Raw genomic sequence first — 22,077 nt, forward strand, 5'->3', positions numbered from 1 at the left:
GGTGACAGAGTGACACCCTGCCTCAAAAAAAAAAAAAGTTCACATTTGTATATAGCACCCACATGTGCCAGGCCCTGTTCTAAGAATTTTGTGTTTTAAATATTTGTGTCATATTAATTTGTGTGACCTTGGAGAAATTAATTTTGCCGGGTTTCAGTTTTCTCATCTGCTATGTGGGGATCAATAACACCGTATACTTCACACAATTGTTGTGAACATTCAACTTACAGAGTTATTTCTTTTTCTTTTTGAGACAAGGTCTCACTCTGTCACCCAGGCTGGAGTGCAATAGCGTCATCACAGCTCGCTGCAGCCTCAACCTCCCAGGCTCAAGCAATCCTCCTTCCTCGGCCTCCCAAAGTATTGGGGTTACAGGTGTGAGCCACCGTGCCTAGCCAGAACACCCAAATTTTATACAAGCAAAGGAAAGACAACAAACCCTGCATCTGTGGTCTGAGAGTGCCTGGCATCCAACTTAGAACCTAATAGATCACCTAGTCGTTCTCAGGAATATGAGAGGCTTAGGAATGTGATCTAGCCAAATGGCTGCCCCTCTTTCAGCCTGAGTCTCTTCTGCAATAATCCTATCATATGCTTCTGGCGCTGGTGCGAGGGATGAGCTCAGGGTTTAGGCACACAGCTCAGGATGTATACGGAGGCTACACTGCTGCCATTCGCAGACTGAATAACTGAGCTTTTGAGCTCAAAGTGGTCTGGGCTATTTATGGGTAACTTTCAGGGGCTGCAGGGAGGAACAAACCAATAAATAAAACATCCATGCATTCATCCAATAAACTTCTTTTTTTTTTTTGAGATGGGAGTCTCGCTCTGTTGCCCAAGCTGGAGTGCAGTGGCACGATCTCGGCTCACTGCAACCTCCGCCTCCCAGGTTCAAGCGATTCTCCTGCCTCAGCCTCCGGAGTAGCTGGCATTACAGGCGCACACCAACACGCCCAGCTAATTTTTGTATTTTTAGTAGAGATGGGATTTCACCATGTTGGTCAGGCTGGTCTCGAAATCCTGACCTCGTGATATGCCTGCCTCGGCCTCCCAAAGTGCTGAGATTACAGGCATGAACCACCGCGCCCGGCCTCCAATAAACATTTATTGGGCACCTACGGTGTTCCAGGCGCTGGTCTAGGCGTTGGGGTTACAACAATGCACAAAACATAAATTCTGAAGCTGACACGCTAGCTTTAAACGTTCCTTAAATATCTTTATCCTCAATTTACGGTTGAGGAAACTGAGGTGTAGCGAGACCTTGGAGGTTTCCGAAATATTATTATGGATGGCAGGTGTAGAGCCCTGGCAACCTCTCGATCCTGAAGCTCCCCTTCCAGCCTGAGAAACGGCAGGTTCAAGTCCCACTGGGAGACCAAAGCGGGGAGCGGCTCAGTTTGCCGGCTTGCTCAATGCGTAAGGCGTGATGGCTCTAAGCAGGCCTCAGTTGTCTCGTCCAGAGCAATGGGCAGCGACGCCTGCCCAACCCCTCTTGAGCGCCCAGCCTCCCTTTCCCGGCCGGCCCCGCCCCCGCGATCACGTGACGCGTGGGGGTTTTCCCGTTCCCCAGGCGTGACGTCACGGCGGGGTGCAGACCAATGGGCGCGCAGGCCGGCGGCGCCGGGGAATTCCGCCGCCCCGCCCCCGCCCGCCGCCCGCCCGGCCCGGCCCCGCGCCCCGCGCAGCCCCGGGCGCCGCGCGTCCTGCCCGGCCTGCGGCCCCAGCCCTTGCGCCGCTCGTCCGACCCGCGATCGTCCACCAGACCTTGCCTCCCGGCCGCCCGGCCTGCCCGCGTGCATGCTTCGGTCTGGGCCAGCCTCTGGGCCGTCCGTCCCCACTGGCCGGGCCATGCCGAGTCGCCGCGTCGCCAGACCGCCGGCTGCGCCGGAGCTGGGGGCCTTAGGTAAGCGGGGCTGGGGTTCAGGAGAGGGGTCTGGGGCGGGACTGGAGATGCGGGGATTCTGGCGGTCCCGGAGTAGTCTGGGGGTTCCTATGGGAGTCTAAGGGTTTCGCGGGGGCAGAGTGAGGGTTCCTGAGACACTGTATTAGGGCGTAGGAAGGAGGCAGAGGGTGATGAGGGGGTACGGCGCGAGGTTCGAGCGAGGCGTCCCGCTGTAGAGTGAGAGGGGGCGGGGCCTGACCCTGAGGCAAAGAAGGGGGCGTGGCCTGACTCAGAGAAGGCGGAGCGAAAGCTGCTCTTGGGCGGTATCGGGGCGGGGCCGGGCCCAGAGAGGGAGAAGAGGGGCGGGATCCGACCGGGACTATGAGAAGAGGGCCGGGCCTGACTCAAAAAAGGAAGCAGGGCTCTACGCTGAGGGGTGAGGGGGCGGGGCCTGGCCGTGAGGGCAGGAAGGGGGCGGGGCCTGAGTTGGCCGAAAGAAGGGGAAGGGGCGGGGCCTGACTCTGGCCGAGTGGAGGGGAAGGGCCTGTTACCCAAAAAAGCAGGGCGGGGCCCGACACAGAGAATGAGGAGGGGGTGGGGCTTGCCTCCAGACGGAGAAGCGGGGCCTTGACATTGAAAAAATAAAAAGTGGTCTGACCCTGACAGGAGGATGTTTTTTTTTGTTTGTTTTTTGTTTTTTTCTTTTGAGATGGAGTCTCGCTCTGTCGCCCAGGCTGGAGTGCAGTGGCACGATCTAGGCTCACTGCAACCTCTTCCTCCCGGGCTCAAGCAATTCTCCTGCCTCAGCCCCCCGAGTAGCTGGAATTACAGGTGCCCGCCACCACACCCGGCTAATTTTTGTATTTTTAGTAGAGACGGGGTTTCACCATTGCTGGTCAGACTGGCCTCGAACTTCTGACCTCAGGTGATCCGCAGGCCTCGGCCTCCCAAAGTGCTGGGATTACACGTGTGAGCCCCTGTGCCCAGCGGGATGGGGACTTTTTAAACTGAGATTGAGATGGGGTCCCCTCCAGGCCCAACTTTAAGGGAGAAAAGGAGCGGGCCCTGAATGTGATGAAGGGTGGGGCGAACCACAGAAACTAAAGGCCAGGACCTGTCCATGATTTAGCTGGTAAGCCTGGCCAGATGCAGGGGGGCCTGATCCAGAGGGGAAGGGCTAGAAGAGGAAGGGGTGGGGCTTCCTTGGGATATTCTCTGGTCCTCTGGCTGCCCCCCATCACCTCCTGAGACGTTTCTCCTTCTCTGCAGGGTCCCCCGACCTCTCCTCACTCTCGCTCGCCGTTTCCAGGAGCACAGGTGAGCAGCCCTCCACAGTTCCTGCCCACTCGCTCATGCAGGATGAGGTTGGGAGGACCCCACAGAGATGTCTCTGTTTGGGGGTTCACGAGGTCCACCTCAGCTTTCCCCTGACAGGGTGCATCCCTCCCTGCCAGTTGAGATGGGCCCCCTAGGTTTTCTTACCTCTTGGACTGTTAAGAGCGTGACAGGTGGCCGGGCGCGGTGGCTCACGCCTGTAGTCCCAGCACTTTGGGAGGCCGAGGCGGACGGATCACGAGGTCAGGAGATCGAGACCATCCTGGCTAACACGGTGAAACCCCGTCTCTACTAAAAATAAAAAACAAAATTAGCCGGGCGTGGTGGCGGGCTCCTGTAGTCCCAGCTACTCGGGAGGCTGAGGCAGGAGAATGGCGTGAACCCGGGAGGCGGAGCTTGCAGTGAGCCGAGATCGCACCACTGCACTCCAGCCTGGGAGACAGAGCGAGACTCCGACTCAAAAAAAAAAAAAAAAAAGCGTGACAGGTAAAACTAACCACCTATCCATGCGCAAAGGCTTCTTTAGAGATTCACTGTGGCTTAGCAGAAGGTAATCACTGCCATCCCGGGCTTTGGAGCTGGGGTTTACATACTGCTGTCATCGCCCCTCCCTGTGTGAATGTCTGCAAGTCAGTTCCCCAGTTCAGGCCTCAGTTTTCCTCATCTGTAAGATGGACAGAATAACAGTGCCTCTCTTTCAGGGAAATTGAGAGTATTCAATGAATTGATACAGGTACACTTTCCAAGCAGTATCTGGCACACAGTAAGGGTTCAGTAAGTGTTAACTGTTAGTGGTATAATAATAATAACGATAATAATTATTATTACTAGACAGTCTATAACAGTGGTTCATTTTTGGTGTGTGTGTGGTTTTTTGTTTGTTTGTTTTTTGTGTTTTTTCTTTCTTTTTTTTTTTTTGAGACAGAGTCTCGCTGTGTCACCCAGGCTGGAGTACATTGATGCGATTTTGACTCACTGCAATCTCCACCTCCCGGGTTCAGCAATTCTCCTGCCTCAGCCTCCTGAGTAGCTGGGATTACAGGCACCCGCCACCACACCCCACTTTGTGTCTTTAGTAGAGATGGGGTTTCACCATGTTGGCCAGGCTGGTCTTGAACTCCTGACCTCAGGTAATCCGCCCGCCTCAGCCTCCCAAAGTGCTGGGATTACAGGTGTGAGCCACCTCGCCTGGCCAGACAGTGGTTCTTTTTTTTTTGAGACGGAGTTTCATTCCTGTTGCCCAGGCTGGAGTACAATGGCGCGATCTCGGCTCACTGCAACCTCCGCCTCTCAGGTTCAAGCAATTCTCCTGCCTCAGCCTCCCAAGTAGCTGGGATTACAGTCATGTGCCACCACGCTCAGCTAATTTTTTGTATTTTTAGTAGAGACGGGGTTTCTCCATGTTGGTCAGGCTGGTCTCGAACTCCTGACCTCAAATGATCCGCCCTCCTCGGCCTCCCAAAGTGCTGGGATTACAGGCGCGAGCCACCGTGCCCGGCCAGACAGTGGTTCTTAAACCATGTGCATCAGAATCATCCATAGCGCTAGTTAAAACATAATGTCGCCTGATGTGGTGGCTCATGCCTGTAATCCCGGCACTTTGGGAGGCCGAGGTAGGCTCATCACCTGAGGTCGGGAGTTCGAGACCAGGCTGACCAACATGGAGAAACACCGTCTCTACTAAAAATACAAAATTAGCTGGGCGTGGTGGCGCATGCCTGTAATCCCAAATATTCAGGAGGCTGAGGCAGGAGAATCACTTGAACCTGGGAGGTGGAGGTTGCCGTGAGCCGAGATCATGGCATTGCACTCCAGCCTGGGCAACAAGAGTGAAACTCCGTCTCAAACAAACAAACAAACAAAAAAACAGCCGGCCGTGGTGGCTCACTCCTGTAATCCCAGCACTTTGGGAGGTCGAGACAGGCAGATCACAAGGTCAGGAGTTCAAGACCAGCCTGGCCAATATGTTGAAACCCCATCTCTACTAAAAATACAAAAAAATTAGCCAGGCGTGGTGGCGGGCACCTGTAATCCCAGCTACTTGGGAGGCTGAGGCAGGAGAATCACTCGAACCCAGGAGGCGGAAGGTGCAGTGAGCCGGGATCGTGCCACTGCACTCCAGCCTGGGTGACAGAGCAAGAGCCTCCGTCTCAGGAAAAAAACAAAAAACCATAATGTCAGGCCCCACCTCTCGAGTTTCTGATTCAGTAGGTTTGGGATGAGAAATTATTTGCATTTTTAGCAAGCTCCCAAGAGATGCCTAGAACTACTAGTCTATAAAGTCCCCCAGCCAAAATTCAGTGCTGCCCAAGGAAATGCAGAATCTCAACCAAATTATGACATTTTTTCTTATATACATTTGCCGGGATTTGGAGGGCAGGGATAGTCCTGTTGTTATGAATACTCAGTGGCTCCAGTTAGCTGGGTCTGGGCCTTTCTCTGGAGATATAATCTTGGGATGGACCCAAGTTCTGGCTTGGCCATTGAAGAAGTGAGGCCGGTTCCCCAACAGGTCTGCGAGTTTAGGGAGGATGGCATCAGTGACAGACACTGCCCAAGCGGTGGTCCTGGGCAGGAACAAGGCTGAGACTTTTCTTTTTTTTGAGACAGAGTCTCGCTCTGTCACCCAGCCTGGAGTGTAGTGTCACAATCTCGGCTCACTGCAACCTCCGCCTCCCAGGTTCAAGTGATTCTCCTGCCTCAGCCTCCCGAGTAGCTGAGATTATAGGCGTGTGCCACCATGTCCAACTAATTTTTGTATTTTTAGTAGAGACGGGGTTTTGCCATGTTGGCCAGGCCGGTCTGGAACTCCTGGCCTCAAGCAATCTGCCTGCCTTGGCCTCCCAAAGTGCTAGGATTACAGGCATGAGCCACCGCGCCCGGCCAAGGCTGAGACTTTTCTGGTCCAAGACCTAGATCTTTGGTTTCAAATGAGAGTTATTTCTGATGTCATCCATTCAATAAATATTTATTATGCGCCTGTTCTGTACCTGGCCTTGTGCCGAGCAGTGCTGAGGACAGGCCTGGCCCTGGGGTTCCCTACCTAGATGAGGAGGCAGACACGTAAACAATAAGTTAAATATGGGATTATAAAATGTGATAAGGGCTATGAAGAAACCTTGGGGTCAATGATATTTAACAGCAGGGTGGGGATACGAGAACTAGTGAGATAGAAGGGGAAGGAAAATTCCCGTTTTGTTTTTGGAGGCAGAGTCTCATTCTGTCGCCTACACTGGAGTGCGGTGGCGTGATCTAGGCTTACTGCAACCTCCGACTCCCGGGTTCAAGCCATCCTCCTGCCTCAGCCTCTCAAACAGCTGGGATTCCAGGCGTGTGCCACCACACGCAGCTGATTTTTGTACTTTTAGAGAAACGGGGTTTCACCACGTTGGCCAGGCTTGTCTCAAAATCCTGACCTCCACTGATCCAGCCACCTCGGCCTCTCAAAGTGCTGGGATTACAGGCATGAGCCACTGTGCCCAGCGAGAAAATCCCCTTCATTGTGAAGGGCCAGACATATGCTGGACCCTGGGGATAAAACGAGGAGAAACAGACATTATTCCCACTCTTCAATGCTCCCAGTCTATAGGAGACAGGTATGAGTCAGTGTAATGTGAGGTCATGTGACATCTTCATCAGTGCCATGAAAATGATAAAACAGGCTGGGTGTGGTGGCTCATGCCTGTAATCCCAGCACTTTGGGAGGCCGAGGTGGGTGGATCACCTGAGGTCAGGAGTTCAAGACCAGCCTGGCCAACGTGGCAAAACCTCATCTCTACTAAAAATACGAAAATTAGCTGGGTGTGGTGGCCTGTAATCCCAGCTACTCAGGAGGCTGAGGCAGGAGAATCACTTGAACCTGCGAGGCGGAGGTTGTGGTGAGCTGAGATTGCATCATTGCACTCCAGCCTGGGTGACAACAGCAAAACTCCATCTGAAAAAAAAAAAAAATGATAAAACAAAGGCACCTGACTTTGAGGGACTGGAGTGGGGGATAAGGGGACTCTCTTGGATAAAATGGTCAGGGAAGAGCTGTCTAGGATGTGACGTTTGACCAAGGAACTGAAGATGGAGGAGGAGGAACTCACGCCATGCAAAGAACTGGGGGAAGAGCATTCAGGCAGAGACCAGCCTGTGCAAAGGCTGAGGCAGCACATACATAGTCAATTTCCTGCTCTCACATCTGCTCTCACATGGCCCATCCTGGCTGCCCCTGAATGGTGGCAAGTCCACGTTGGGGGTAAGGGAGGAACTGCTATTTGAGCAGAAACTTGAATAATTTCCTGGCTAATAGAGGACTTGAGATAATATTAACTAAGCTTTCTGGAAGATGTCGCGTGGTCAGAACCTGCACTAAGTAGTTTACCTGTGTGATTCTGAATCCTCATGTTACTTCCTGAGGTAGGAGCTCAGACCTCATTTTGTAGAGGAAGCTCAGAGACGGTAAGTGACTTGCCCAAGGCTGCACAGCCAGTGAGTAACAGCTGAGATTCAAATCAACTCTATGTGACTCTACACTCCATGCTCTAAAATCATGCCCATGGCCAGGTGTGGTGGCTCACACCTGTAATCCCAGCACTTTGGGAGGCTGGGGTGGGTGGGCCACTTGAGGCCAGGAGTTCGAGACCAGCCTGGCCAACATGGTGAAACCCCGTCTCTACTAAAAGTACAAAAATTAGCCGGGCATGGTGGTACGAGACTGTAATCCCAGCTACTCAGGAGGCTGAGGCAGGAGAATCGCTAGAACCCGGGAGGCAGAGGTTGCAGTGAGCCAAGAATGCACCACTGTACTCCAGCCTGGGTGACAGAGCAAGACTCCATCTCAAAAAATAGAAAATAGGCCGGGCGTGGTGGCTCACGCCTGTAATCCCAGCACTTTAGGAGGCCGAGGTGCGTGGATCATGAGGTCAGGAGATCGAGACTAGCCTGACTAACATAGTAAAACCCCGTCTCTACTAAAAATACAAAAAAAAAAAAAAAAAAAAAGCCGGGTGTGGTGGTGTGCACCTGTAATCCCAGCTACTCGGGAGGCTGAGACAGGAGAATCACTTGAACCCAGGAGGCAGAGGTTGCAGTGAGCCAAGATTGTGCCACTGCACCCTAGCCTGGGTGACAGAGCAAGACTCCGTCTCAAAAAAATAAAAATAAATAAAATAAAATAAAATATTAAATAAAAGTATCTTAGCCCAACAAGGTAGGCATTATTATTGTGCCCATTTTACAGATGAAGAAGCCAAGGCACAAAAAGGTGAAGTAATAGGCTTATGGCCCCACAACTAGCAAGTTGCAGAGCCAGGATTTGAACAGAGGCAGTGAACCCAGAGCTCCAGCCACAGCCGCCCAGGACTCAGTCTCCCCCTACAGCCCGGGAGCCTCTGGAGGGTCCAAAGTCTAACTCTGTCTTTGGGTCCCCAGGTTCATCCAGCACAGATGCCTAAGAAGGATTTTCCCAGTTCAAGTGACTTGAGGTTGGCCCTGCCACTGACCTAGAGCGTGTCCCTTCCTCTCTGCCAGCCTCAGTATCCCCATCTGCCAAATTGGGGGGACCTTGGCACCCTACTGGCTTCACAGATCCCATGAGATAAGGGGTGCAGGAAAACTACCTTTCAAGGGGCAAAGGTCTGGCTGCCAGGAGCCACTCCCTGAGAACAGAGGAGGACAGATCTAGCAGCGGAACAGGTTCGCGTCTATAAATCCCCAGCCAGAGACCAGCGCAGGCAGCCCTGGGTGGGACACCTGGCTGCAGCTGCCTTCCGTTGCTGTGTGATTCTAAGGCTCACTGGCGGCCTCTGGGCTTCCCCTTGTCCTGTCTATGGAATGACGGGAGGTTGGTTTCGATTCCTCCACGATTCTGTGAAGGGCTGAGCTTTCCTGGGGAGGTGAAAAGGGGCTTCCCTGAGGACCCAGCATTACTGTACCTCCTCACTCAGGAAGCAGGGGTGAATCTGGGATTTCAGGTGGTCACTGTGGGAGGACAGGGCTGGGGTACAGAGCAAGAGGCTGCCTGGGTTCAGATCAGCCTCTTTGCATCTTTTTGTTGTTGTTGTTGTTTGTTTTTGAGACAGTCTCGCTCTGTTGTCCAGGCTGGAGTGCAGTGACGCAATCTCAGCTCACTGCAACCTCTGCCTCCTGAGTTCAAGCGATTCTCCTGCCTCAGCCTCCCAAGTAGCTGGGATTACAGGTGCCCACCACGATACCCAGCTAATTTTTGTATTTTTAGTAGAGACGGGGTTTCGCCATGTTGGCCAGGCTGATCTCGAACTCCTGACCTCAAGTGATCTGCCCACCTCAGCCTCCCAAAGTGCTGGGATTACAGGCGTGAGCCACCAGGCCTGGCCACCTCTTTGTATCTTTAAACGCCAGCCAGTGACCTCCAGGACCCTGGGGTGGACTTCAGGGAGGGAACACACCCCAGTTTGTTTGGAAATTTGGGCATCCACTTTTTCCTGGTGCTAAGACCCCTTTCTAATGGGTTCCCAAAAAGACTTCATAATCCCTGGTCTAAATGTTTTTCGGGAGGCATTTGGCTTAGTTGGAGGATACCCTGATGCTGGGACCCCAACATTAGAGGTTGAAAGGATGGTAGCCCAGAGGAGAAGATGAGGTTTGGGGTTTAGTGCCCCAGCAAGTCAGAGCCCAGGGTTTCCCAGGACGGAGGAAGACGGAAGGGTCACAGGAGGGACAGGGTTGGGGAATCTGCCTTAAAAGATGAAAAGTTGTGACCACTTTCTGGACCTTACCTTTCTCTTTCTCTTTCTCTTCCTTCCACAGATGAATTGGGTGAGTATCACAGGGCAGGTTTGCGGGGAGGCTGAGGGACCCAAGTGCCTGCAGAAGGGGGTCTTGGCCTTCCTTGTTCAGCGGGGGGTGGGGGAGAGGTGTCACTGTGTGACTTCCAGGACTGTGGAGGGATTTGAATGAAGTCATGCTCCTAAGGTACTTAGCAGTGCTTGACACTTGGAAAACACTCAGCACGCCAGGGGCTGTGCGACTCACACCTGTAATCCTGGCACTTTGGGAGGCAGAGGCAGGAGGACTGCTTGAGGCCAGGAGTTCAGGACTAGCCTGGGTAACATAGTGAGACCCCCATCTCTACACAAAATTTTTAAAAATTAGCCGGGCATGGTGGTGCGCACCTGTAGTCCCAGCTGCTCAGGAGGCTGAAGTAGGAGGATCACCTGAGCCTGGGAGGTCGCCTGGGAAGCCGAGGCTGCAGTGAGCTATGATTGCACCACTGCACTGCAGCCTGGGCAGCAGAGCAAGACCGTGTCTCAAAAAGAAAACCAATTAAAATAAAATAATGTTATTAATCCCCTAGTGAGTACAGACAGACACTGTTTTAGGCCCTGGGGATTTAGCCATGAACAAAACTAAGTCCCTGCCCTCGCAGAGCTGATAGCCCGGTGTGGGAGATAGAGGAAAATGAACAGATGAGCAAGATAATGTTAGCCTGGGCTAAGAGCTGTGAAAGAAATAAACAGGACGAGGGAGAGATGGCCTGGAGAAGACACATTAGGTTAGGCTTTTCTGAAGAGATAACATACGAGCTGAGACCAGGAGGAGAAGCAGCCAGCATGGGTTGAATGGGGGACCGTGTGGAACAGGCAGTTGGAGGAGCAAGTTCTTTCTTATTTATTTATTTAAGTTATTTTTTGAGACAGAGTCTCGCTCTGTCGCCCAGGCTGGAGTGCAGTGGTGCTGTCTCAGCTCACTGCAACCTCCACCTCCCAGGTTCAAGCAATTCTCCTGCCTCAGCCTCCCGAGTAGCTGGGAGTACAGGCGTGCACCAACATACCTGGCTCATTTTTGTATTTATTTATCTATTTATTTAGAGATGGAATTTCGCTCTTGTTGCCCAGGCTGGAGTGCAATGGCATGATCTTGGCTCACTGCAACCTCCACCTCCCAGGTTTAAGTGATTCTCCTGCCTCTGCCTCCCGAGTAGCTGGAACTGCAGGCACACATCACCATGCCCAATTTTTATATTTTTAGTGGAGATGGGGTTTCACCATGTTCGCCAGGCAGGTCTCAAACTCCTGACCTCAGGTGATCCGCCTGCCTCGGCCTCCCAAAGTGCTGGGATTACAGGCGTGAGCCACCATGCCCAGCCTATTTATTTATTTATTATTATTATTTTTTGAGATGGAGCCTTGCTCTGTTGCGCAGGATGGAGTGCAGTGACACAATCTCGGCTCACTGCAACCTCCGCCTGACGGTTTCAAGCGATTCTCCTGCCTCAGCCTCCTGAGTCGCTGGGACTACAGGCACTTGCCACCATGCCTGGCTAATTTTTTGTATTTTTAGTAGAGACAGGGTTTCACTGTGTTAACCAGGATGGTCTCGATCTCCTGACCTCATGATCCGCCTGCCTCGGCCTCCCGAAATGCTGGGATTACAGGCATGAGCCACCGCGCCCAGCCTATTATTTATTGAGAGATGGAGTCTCACTCTGTCGCCCAGGCTGGAGTGCAGTGTCACGATCTTGACTTACTGCAGTGTCCGCCTCCTGGGTTCAAGCTGTTCTCCTGCCTCAGCCTCCTGAGTAGCTGGGATTACAGACGTGGGAGACCATTCGGGCTAATTTTTGTAGAGTCGGGGTTTCACTATGTTGGCCAGGCTGGTCTCGAACTCCTGACCTCAATTGATTCACCCACCTTGGCCTCCCAAGGTGTTGGGATTACAGGCGTGAGCCACCGCACCTGGCCTCCCTGACTCTGTGTGTGTGTGTGTGTGTGTGTGTGTGTGTGTGTGTGTGTGTGAGAGAGAGAGAGAGAGAGAGAGAGAGATAAATGGGATGGAAAACGTCTCGGGGGTAATCAAGCCTTTTTTTTTTTTTTTTTTTTTTAATTTTTTAAGGAATGGGCGTCACCACCCGTTTTTTCTTCTCCCGCAGAGATCATCGACGAGTACATCAAGGAGAACGGCTTCGGCCTGGACGGGGGACAGCCGGGCCCGGGCGAGGGGCTGCCACGCCTGGTGTCTCGCGGGGCGGCGTCCCTGAGCACGGTCACCCTGGGCCCCGTGGCGCCCCCAGCCACGCCGCCGCCTTGGGGCTGCCCCCTGGGCCGACTAGTGCCCCCAGCGCCGGGCCCGGGCCCGCAGCCGCACCTGGTCATCACGGAGCAGCCCAAGCAGCGCGGCATGCGCTTCCGCTACGAGTGCGAGGGCCGCTCGGCCGGCAGCATCCTTGGGGAGAGCAGCACCGAGGCCAGCAAGACGCTGCCCGCCATCGAGGTGGGCCCGGCGAGCGGCCCCGGGCGGGTGGGACTGGGGCTTCCCCTGCACCCCGGAGCCATCCACATGCATTTATACGTTTATTTGATGGTGGCTATTGTTGTTATTGTTGGACCAGATATTAATTATACTATCACCTGGCCTGGAATCCAAAAGGTTCAGAAAAAAGGAGGGGTCGGACATTTGGCTGGGCACGGTGACTCGCGCCTGTAATCCCAGTACTTTGGGAGGCCGAGGCGGGCGGATCCCTTGATGTCAGGAGTTCGAGACCAGCCTGGCCAACATGGTGAAACCCCATCTGTACTAAAAGTACACAAATTAGCCGAGTGTGGTGGCACAATCCCAGCTATTTAGGAGGCCGAGGTGGGAGGATTAGCTGAGCCCAGGGAGGTGCAGGCTGCTGTGAGCTGAGATTGCACCACTGCATAGCAGTCTGGGTAACAGAGTGAGACCTTGTCTCAAAAAAAAAAAAAAAAAAAAAAAAGAAGGCAGGTCGTGGTGCGGTGGCTCAGGCTTGTAATTCTAGCACTTTGGGAGGTCGAGGCGAGCGGATCACTCGAGCTCAGGAGTTCTAGATGAGCCTGGGCAAGACGGCAAAACCCCATCTCTACAAAAAATACAAAAATTAGCCAGGTGTGGTGGCACATGGCTGTAGTCCTAGCTACATGGTAGGGCTGAGGTGGGAGGATCGCTTGAGCCTAGGAGGTCAAGGCTACAGTGAGCCAAGATCGCACCACTGCACTCCAGCCTGAGCAACAGAGCAAGACTCTGCCTCCATTAAAAAACAAACAAATATATATAACACTGGAAGTAAAAAAAGCAAAGGTGATTACTTTGGGCAGGGTATTAATGTATTAATAAGGTACAGGTAAGTTTTATTTTTTTGAGACGGAGTCTTGCTCTATTGCCCAGGCTGGAGTGCAGTGGTGTGATCTCGCCTCACTGCAACCTCCACCTCCCGGGTTCAAGCGATTCTCCTGCCTCAGCCTCCCGAGTAGCTGGGATTACAGGTCCACCACCACGCCTGGCTAATTTTTGTATTTCTTAGTAGAGATGGGGTTTTGCCATGTTGGCCAGGCTGGTCTCAAACCCCTGACCTCAAGTGATCCGCATGCCTTGGCCTTCCGGAGTGCTGGGATTACAGGTGTGAGCCACCGTGCCTGGCCTCTTTGGTGTCTGTTAATCTGGATCTGTTCTTCAATCTGTCTTTGTGTTTCGTGAGTTGAACATTTGTGCAGAACAGGACGGATGTTTTGTAGAATGTCCCACATTCTGAAGCTGGTCGTGGTGGCTCATGCCTGTAATCCTAGCACTTTGGGAGGCCGAGGCAGGCGGATCACCTGAGGTCGGGAGTTCAAGACCACCCTGACCAACATGGAGAAACCCCATGTCTACTGAAAATACAAAATTAGTGCGGCATGGTGGTGCATGCCTGTAATCCCAGCTACTCGGGAGGCTGAGGCAGGAGAATCACTTGAATCCGGGAGGCAGAGGCTGCGGTGAGCCAAGATCGTGCCATTGCTCTCCGGCCTGAGCGACAAGAGCAAAACTCCTTCTAAAAAAAAGAAAAAGAAAAAGAAAAAAAGAATATCCCACATTCTGGGTTTGTTGGCTGTTTCCAGATTAGGTCAGGTTATGCATTTTTGGCAGAAACACTCCAGCAGTGATGCTGTGGCCTTCTCAGTGTCTTACATCAAGGGACATGGGATGTCGTTATTCCCAATATTGGTGATGCTGAGTTGGATCCTGCAGCTAATGTGGTGACTATCAGGTCTCTCCATGACAAAGATACAACTTTCCCTTTGTAATGAATTAGTAAGTTATCTATGGGATGATATACTGAGATGTATCATCCTATGTTTAACTGTAATCCCCAACTTCTAATTTCTAAGGCTTTTTTTTTTTTTTTTTTTTTGGAGACAGGGTCTCTCTCTGTCACAGTGGCTGGAGTAAAGTGGCACAAGCAAGGCTCACTGCAGCCTCCACCTCCCAGGCTCAAGAGACCCTCCCACCTCAGCCTCCTGAGTTGCTGGGACTACAGGTGCATGCCACCATGCCTGGCTAATTTTTGTATTTTTTTGAAGAGTTGGCATCTCACCATGTTGTCCAGGCTGGTCTTGAACTTCTGGCCTCAAGCAATCCTCCCACTTTGGCCTCCCAAAGTGCTGGAATTACATGTGTGAGCCACCGCACCGGCCTAATTTCTAAGTCTTCCCAGGCAGTTATTCTGGCTCAGAGTTTTTTTTTGTTTTTTGGGTTTTTTTTTTTTTGATGGAATCTTGCTCTGTCACCCAGGCTGGAGTGCAATGGTGCAATCTCAGCTGACAGCAACCTCCGCCTCCCGGGTTCAAGCGATTCTCCTGCCTCAGCCTCCCAAGTAGCTGGGATTACAGGGACGCGCCATGATGTCCGGCTAATATTTTGTACTTTTAGTAGAGATGGGGTTTCACCATGTTGGCCAGGCTGGTCTTGAACTTCTGACCCCAAGTGATCTGTCTGCCTCGGCCTCCCAAAGTGCTGGGATTACAGGTGTGAACCACCGTGCTCGGACCCCAGAGTTGGTTTTGATTTCCAAGATTTAGAATGGTAAATGCCTAACCATAGGGAATGACCTGTCTCCAAATCTGGACTCAGGATTTTTTTTTTTTTTTGAGACGGAGTCTTGCTCTGTTGCCCAGGCTGGAGTGCAGTGGTGCAATCTCAGCTCACTGCAACTTCCACCTCCCGGGTTCAAGTGATTCTCCTGTCTTAGCCTCCCAAGTAGCTGGGATTACAGGTGTGCACCACCATGCCCAGCTAATTTTTGTATTTTTAGTAGAGACAGGGTTTCACCACATTGGCCAGGCTGATGTCAAACTCCTGCCCTCAGGTAATCCACCTGCCTCGGCCTCCCAAAGTGCTGGGATTACAGGCATGAGCCAGCATGCCTGGCTTGGATTCAGGATGTTTATCCCCATCTTCAGAGTAGGAAACTGAGGTCAAAAGAGGGGCAGTTACCTGCACAGGGCACACAGCAAGTTTACTATCGTAATTACCGCCATTTACTGAGTGCTTCCATGTACCAGGTACTTTGCATACCTATTTTACACATAAAGACAGTAAGACCCGGGAGGTTTATCCTGTAGATGGCCAGTGGTAGAGCCTGGATTTGGTGCCAGGTCGGACTTATTCTAAAGCCTAATGGGCCAGGCATGGTGGCTCATGCCTGTGATCCCAGCACCTTGGGAGACTAAGGCAGGAGGATCACTTGAGGCCAGGAGTTCAAGACCAGCCCAGGTGACATGGCAAGATGCCCATCTCTATAAAAATAAAAAAATTAGCCAGGCGTGGTGGCATGCGCCTGGGGTCCCAGCACCGTGGGAGGCTGAACGGGGAGGATTGCTTGAGCCTGGGAAGTGGAGGCTGCAGTGAGCCATGGTCACACCACTGCACTCCAGTCTGGGTGACAGAGAAAGATGCTGTCTCAAAAAAACAAAAAAAAACAAAAAACAAAAACAACGAAAGTCTAATGTTTTTTCCACAGTCCCAACTGACATCTCAAGGATGAAAAGCTTTCAGCCCTGGAGTCTGCATGAGTCTGAGACTGTTGACTCTAAGCTTTTCAGAATCTCCTACTATTACAGCGGGGAGCTGGTTAAATGAATGGTTTTAACCCTATCTGACCCAGTGAGATTTGTAGACAATATTACCTACCTCTATTCACAGTCACTCCCAAAGTCCATATTTTATTTTATTTTATTATTATTATTTTTTTGAGATGGAGTCTCGCTCTGTCACCCAGGCTGGAGTGCAGTGGCATGCAACCTCCGCCTCCTGAGTTCAAGTGATTCTCCTGCCTCAGCCTCCCGGGTAGCTGAGATTACAGGCACCTGCCAGCAGGCCCGGCTAATATTTGTGTTTTTAGTAGAGACGGGGTTTCACCATGTTGGCCAGGCTGGTCTCGAACTCCTGACCTCAAGTGATCTGCCTGCCTCGGCCTCCCACAGTGCTGGGATTACAGGCGTGAGCCACCGTGCCTGGCCAAAACTCCGTATTTTACACCAAACTGTAGTATAAAAGAGAAAGAAAAGGAAATTAATACAGCATATATAATCACATTTATTTCAATATGTAAATGCCCCACAGGATATATGAGGAAGGTGGCAGTTGTTTGTGACTATATATAGGCTCCTTGTTAATGCCGTGGCCACAAATGCAGCCTGACCCAGCTGCGCAGACTTAGTGACTTATATGTCACACGTGCAGGGTTGCGGTTGGTGAGGGGATTTTCCAAAGTGGCGAACAACTCTTGGTCTAAACAATTAGTGTGCTGGTTGCAATCTTTGAAAATTCAGTGGGTATTACAGTTATGGGAAACTCCAGCCTGGGTGACAGAGTTAGACCTCGTCTCAAAAAAGAAAAAGGAAAAACAATTATGGGAAAGAATATTATTGGTGTCAAACAGAGCAAGGGCCAGGTGTGATGCATGCCTGTAAGCCCAGATGTTTGGGAGACTAAAGTGGAAGTATTGCTTGAGTCTGGGAGGCGGAGGTTGCAGTGAGCTGAGATCGTGCCATTGCACTCCAGCCTGTGCGAGATCCTGTCTCAAAAACAAACAAACAAACAAATCCACTCAGCAACAATAGAGCAAGTTTCTGGGATCTGGTCATTTTAAACAGGTTTCTTATTGACTCGAATCTTTGGCAGGATGTTCAGAAGGCTTGCTGGCTGTGGGATGGCTGTGCGGGACTGTCCCTGGTATTATAAACTGTCCGGCATATCTGGTCCTGTCTACTTGCGGTAGGGTCCACATCAGTGTCAACCAGCCACCCCCCAAATCCCATTTTTCCCCTAGGGGGCAGCACTCCCCCACTGAGACCAATGGTTAATGGTATTTTATAGGCTTGGGCTTTAGAAGTTCAGAGCAGGCTTCAGAAGGTATTTAATGCCAGCAGGGCTGAGCCCGTGACTCAAAGCTGCCAAGTGGGACTGGCCCTGCCTAACGGGGCTGGTTTTTATTTGCTGCTGCCTGCGGCTGCTGAGCAAAAATTCTGGCTTCACTTGCTATATCTTCCTTTTTTAAAAAAGAAAAATCTGGGGAGGCCGAGGTGGGCGGACCACCTGAGGTTAGGAGTTCGAGGCCCTGGAGGCTGGGATCGCACCACTGCACTCCAGCCTGGGCAACAGAGAGAATCTGTCTAAAAAAAAAAAAAAAAAAAAAAAAAAAAAAAAAAAAAAATTCTGGAAATCTGAAATAATGTGAAGTCTTATAATTTTAATTGTGGGCTCCAAGTTTTTCCTAATCTTTTAGTTGGGAAAAAAAGTTTTAGTTTCTTTCCTGTCTAGTTTTTCTTCTTAAGTTTTATTGAGGTATAATTGATGTAAGAAAAATTGCACATACTTAATGTATACATTTTGATGAATTTGTTATTATTCCTTTTTTTTTTTTGAGACAGAGTTTTGCTCTTGTTGCCCAGGCTGGAGTGCAATGGTGCGATCTCTGCCTCTCAGGTTCAAGCAATCCTCTTGCCTCAGCCTCCTGAGTTGGTAGGATTACAGGCCTGTACCATCATGCCTGGCTAATTTTGTATTTTTAGTAGAGAGGGGGTTTTGCCATGTTGCCCAGGCTGGTCTCGAACTCCTGGCCTCAGGTGATCCACCCGCCTCAGCCTCCCAAAGTGCTGGGATTGCAGGCACTAACCACCGTGCCCAGCCCTTTTGATTAGTTTGGATGATAAAAGAATTTAAACCTAGAGACCAGGCGCGGTGGCTCACGCCTGTAATCCCAGCATTTTGGGAGGCCGAGGCAGGTGGATCACCTGAGGTCAGGAGTTCGAGACCAGCCTGGCCAACATGGAGAAACCCCATCTATACTAAAAATACAAAAATTCTTGGCCGAGCGTGGTGGCTCACGCCTGTAATCCCAGCACTTTGGGAGGCTAAGGCGGGCAGATCACGAGGTCAGGAGATGGAGACCATCCTGGCTAACATGGTGAAACCCCGTCTCTACTAAAAATACAAAAAATTAGCCGGGTGTGGTGGCGGGCGCCTATAGTCCCAGCTACTCGAGAGGCTGAGGCAGGAGAATGGCGTGAACCCAGGAGGTGGAGCGTACAGTGAGCTGAGATCGTGCCACTGCACCCCAGCCTGGCCAACAGAGCGAGACTCCATCTCAAAAAAGTAAAATAAAATAAAAATACAAAAATTAGCCAGGCATGGTGGCAGGCACCTGTAATCTTAGCTACTTAGAAGGTAGAGACAGGAGAATGGCTTGAACCTGGGAGGCAGAGGTTGCAGTGAGCTGAGATCATGCCATTGCACTCCAGCCTGGGCAACAGAGCAAGACTCCATCTCAAAAAAATAAATAAATAAGAATTTAAACCTACAGAAAAGTTAAAAAATAATACACTGAGTATCTTTGAAAGGTGAGTGCCTTTTTTTTTTTTTTTTAATTTTTTTTTGAGACAGAGTTTCGCTCTTGTTGCCCAGGCTGTAGTGCAATGGCGCGATCTCGGCTCACTGCAACTTGTGCCTCCCAGGTTCAAGCGATTCTCCTGCCTCAGCCTCCCGAGTAGCTGGGATTACAGACATGTGCCACCACGCCCTGCTAATTTTGTATTTTTAGTAGAGACGGGGTTTCTCCATGTCGGTCAGGCTGGTCTCGAATTCCTGACCTCAGGTGATCCGCCCACCAGATTACAGGCGTGAGCCACCGCGCTCAGCTGAAAGCTAGTGCCTTTCATCTATATTCACCAGTTGATATTTTGCCACATCTGCTGTGTCTCTCATTCTGTCTCTGCACAGGCAAACATACACACACACAGATACATACATTTTTGTTTTGTTTTGAGACAGGGTCTTGCTCTATTGCCCAGGCTGGAATACAGTGACGCCATCACAGCTCACTGAAGCCCGGATCTCCAGGGTTCAAGCAGTTTTCCCATCTTAGCCTCCTGAGTACCTGGGACTACAGGTGCATTCCACCACACCTGGCTGATTTTTGTGTTTTTTGTAGAGATGGGGTCTGCACATGTTGCCCAGGCTGGTCTTGAACTCCTGTGCTGAAGCAACCCACCTTCCCTGGCCTCCAAAAAGTGCTGGGATTACAGGTGTGAGCCACCACGCCTGGCCAACACATTGTTTTTTTGATGACTCATTTACAAATGAATTGTAGCCATCATGCTACTTCACCCCTAATTCCTTCAGGATGTATCTCCTAATAATAAGCTCCTCTGTAGCTACAATCTCATTAATCACCTCTAGGAAAATTAGTAATCCCATCAAATCATGTAATATACAGTCCATATTTCAATTTCCCAATTGTTTCCAAAATGTGTTTTATAGTTGTTTCTTCCTCCTTAATCCAGGATCTAACCAAGGATCATGTTGCATTTGGTTGTCCTATCTCATTAGTCTCTCTCCTTCTCTCTTTATTTATGTATTTATGTATTTATTTATTTTTTGAGAAGGAGTCTTGCTTTGTCACCCAGGCTGGAGTGCAATGGCACGATCTGGGCCCACCGCAACCTCCATCTCCAGGGTTCAAGTGATTCTCCTGCCTCAGCCTCCCGAGTAGCTGGGACTACAGGCATGTGCCACCACGTGCGGCTAATTTTGTATTTTTAGTAGAGATGGTGTTTCTCCATGTTGGTCAGCCTGGTCTCAAACTCCCGACCTCAGGTGATCCACCCACCTCGGCCTCCTCAAACTCCCGACCTCAGGTGATCCCCCACCTCGGCCTCCCAAAGCGTCAGGATTACAGGCGTGAGCCACTGCGCCCAGCCCTTCTCTCCTTTTGTAAAAAAATTAAGATATAATTGATCATATATAGTTAAGATTAAAGCTCTGAATTTTTACATATAATGTATACATATGTAGTTTACACAGTGTAACTACCTACCACCCAGGCACCCAGGTCACAATACATAATTTATTCTCTTTCTCTCTCTCTCTTTTGTTTTTTTTCTTTTTTGAGACAGGGTCTTTGTCACCCAGGCTGGAGTGCAGTGACGCAATCTGGGCTCATTGCAACTTCCACGTCTCAGGCTTAAGTGATCCTCCCACCTCAGCTTCCAGAGTAGCTGGGATTATAGATGCCTGTCACCACACCTGGCTAATTTTTGTATTTTTTATAGAGACGGGGTTACCCAGGCTGGTCTTGAACTCCTGGTCTCAAGCAGTCCTCCCACCTCAACCTCCCAAAGTACTGGGATTACAGGCGTGAGCCACTGTGCCTGGCCCATCATTTGTTGTCTTTTAACCCCAAATGTGGCACCCATCTTTTTTTTTTTTTTTTTTTTGAGACGGAGTCTCACTCTGTCGCCCAGGCTGGAGTGCAGTGGCGTGATCTCGGCTCACTGCAAGCTCCGCCTCCTGGGTTCATGCCATTCTTCTGCCTCAGCCTCCCAAGTAGCTGGGACTACAGGTGCCTGCCACCACGCCCAGCTAATTTTTTGTATTTTTAGTAGAGACAGGGTTTCACCATGTTAGCCAGGATGGTCTCGATCTCCTGACCTCATGATCTGCCCGTCTCAGCCTCCCAAAGTGCTGGGATTACAGGCGTTAGCCACCTCACCCGGCCATGGCACCCATCTTTATAGTCTTCCATGACACTGAAATTTTCACGTGGTGGCTCATGCCTGTCATCCCAGCGCTTTAGGAGGCCAAGGCAGGCAGATCGCTTGAGTTCAGGAGTTTGAGACCAGCTTGGGCAATGTAGCGAAACTCCGTGTCTACTGAAAACACAAAAATTAGCCAGGCATGGTAGTGTGCGCCTGTAGTCCCAGCTACTCAGGAGGCTGCGGCAGGAGAATCCCTTGAGCCCGGAGGCGGAGGTTGCAGTGAGCTGAGATCTCCCGCCACCGCACTCTAGCTTAGGTGATACAGCGAGACCCTGTCACAAAAAAATTTTAAAAAGGCTGGGCACGGTGGCTCACGCCTGTAATCCCAGCACTTTGGGAGGCTGAGGTGGGCGGATCATGAGGTCAGGAGATCGAGACCATCCTGGCGAACACGGTGAAACCCCATCTCTACTAAAGAAAAAAAAAAATTAGCCGGGCATGGTGGCGGGCACTTGTAGTCTCAGCTATTTGGGAGGCTGAGGCAGGAGAATGGCGTGAACCCGCAGGCAGAGCTTGCAGTGAGCAGATCCAGCCTGGGCGACGGAGCGAGACTCCATCTCAAAAAAAAAAAAAAAAAAAAAAAAAAGCCTGGGTGGCCTAAAAAAGCAGCCTGTAGGGCAGATATTATATGAGGCCCCCCAGTTCATCAGTTGGAAGCTTCTGGTTTAGGATATCAAAGTGGCCTTTTTTTTTTTTTTTTTTTGAGACCATCTTATTCTGTCACCCAGGCTGGAGTGCAGTGTCAAGAACTCGGCTCACTGCATCCTCCGCCTCCCAGGTTCAGGCGATTCTCCTGCCTCAGCCTCCCGAGCAGGTGGGATTACAGGCATGCGCCACCATGCCAGGCTAATTTTTGTATTTTCAGTAGAGACTGGGTTTCACCATGTTAGCCAGGCTGGTCTGGAACTCCCGACCTCAGGTGATCCGCCCACCTCGGCCTTCCAACGTGCTGGGATTGCAGGCGTGAGCCACCTCGCCCGGCCCAAAGTGGTCTTAAGCAAACACATTCCATCATCCTGGTCGCGG

The 22,077-nt window shown here is 51.1% G+C and overlaps 1 protein-coding gene across 1 annotated transcript in view; it reads left to right on the forward strand.

Annotated features, from left to right (window-relative positions):
- The first annotated feature begins 1,659 nt into the window (after positions 1 to 1,659).
- RELB (RELB proto-oncogene, NF-kB subunit) overlaps positions 1,660 to 22,077 on the forward strand; it is a 38,559-nt gene continuing 18,141 nt past the window's right edge. The window contains exons 1-3 of the mRNA XM_024351459.3: positions 1,660 to 1,903; positions 3,152 to 3,199; positions 12,111 to 12,451. Coding sequence (XP_024207227.2) covers positions 1,798 to 1,903; positions 3,152 to 3,199; positions 12,111 to 12,451 — 495 coding nt within the window. The 5' untranslated portion in view covers positions 1,660 to 1,797. The remainder of the gene's footprint in view (positions 1,904 to 3,151; positions 3,200 to 12,110; positions 12,452 to 22,077) is intronic.

The sequence above is a fragment of the Pan troglodytes genome, chromosome 20 (assembly GCF_028858775.2).
Source record: "Pan troglodytes isolate AG18354 chromosome 20, NHGRI_mPanTro3-v2.0_pri, whole genome shotgun sequence".
Classification (NCBI taxonomy): Eukaryota; Metazoa; Chordata; class Mammalia; order Primates; family Hominidae; genus Pan; species Pan troglodytes.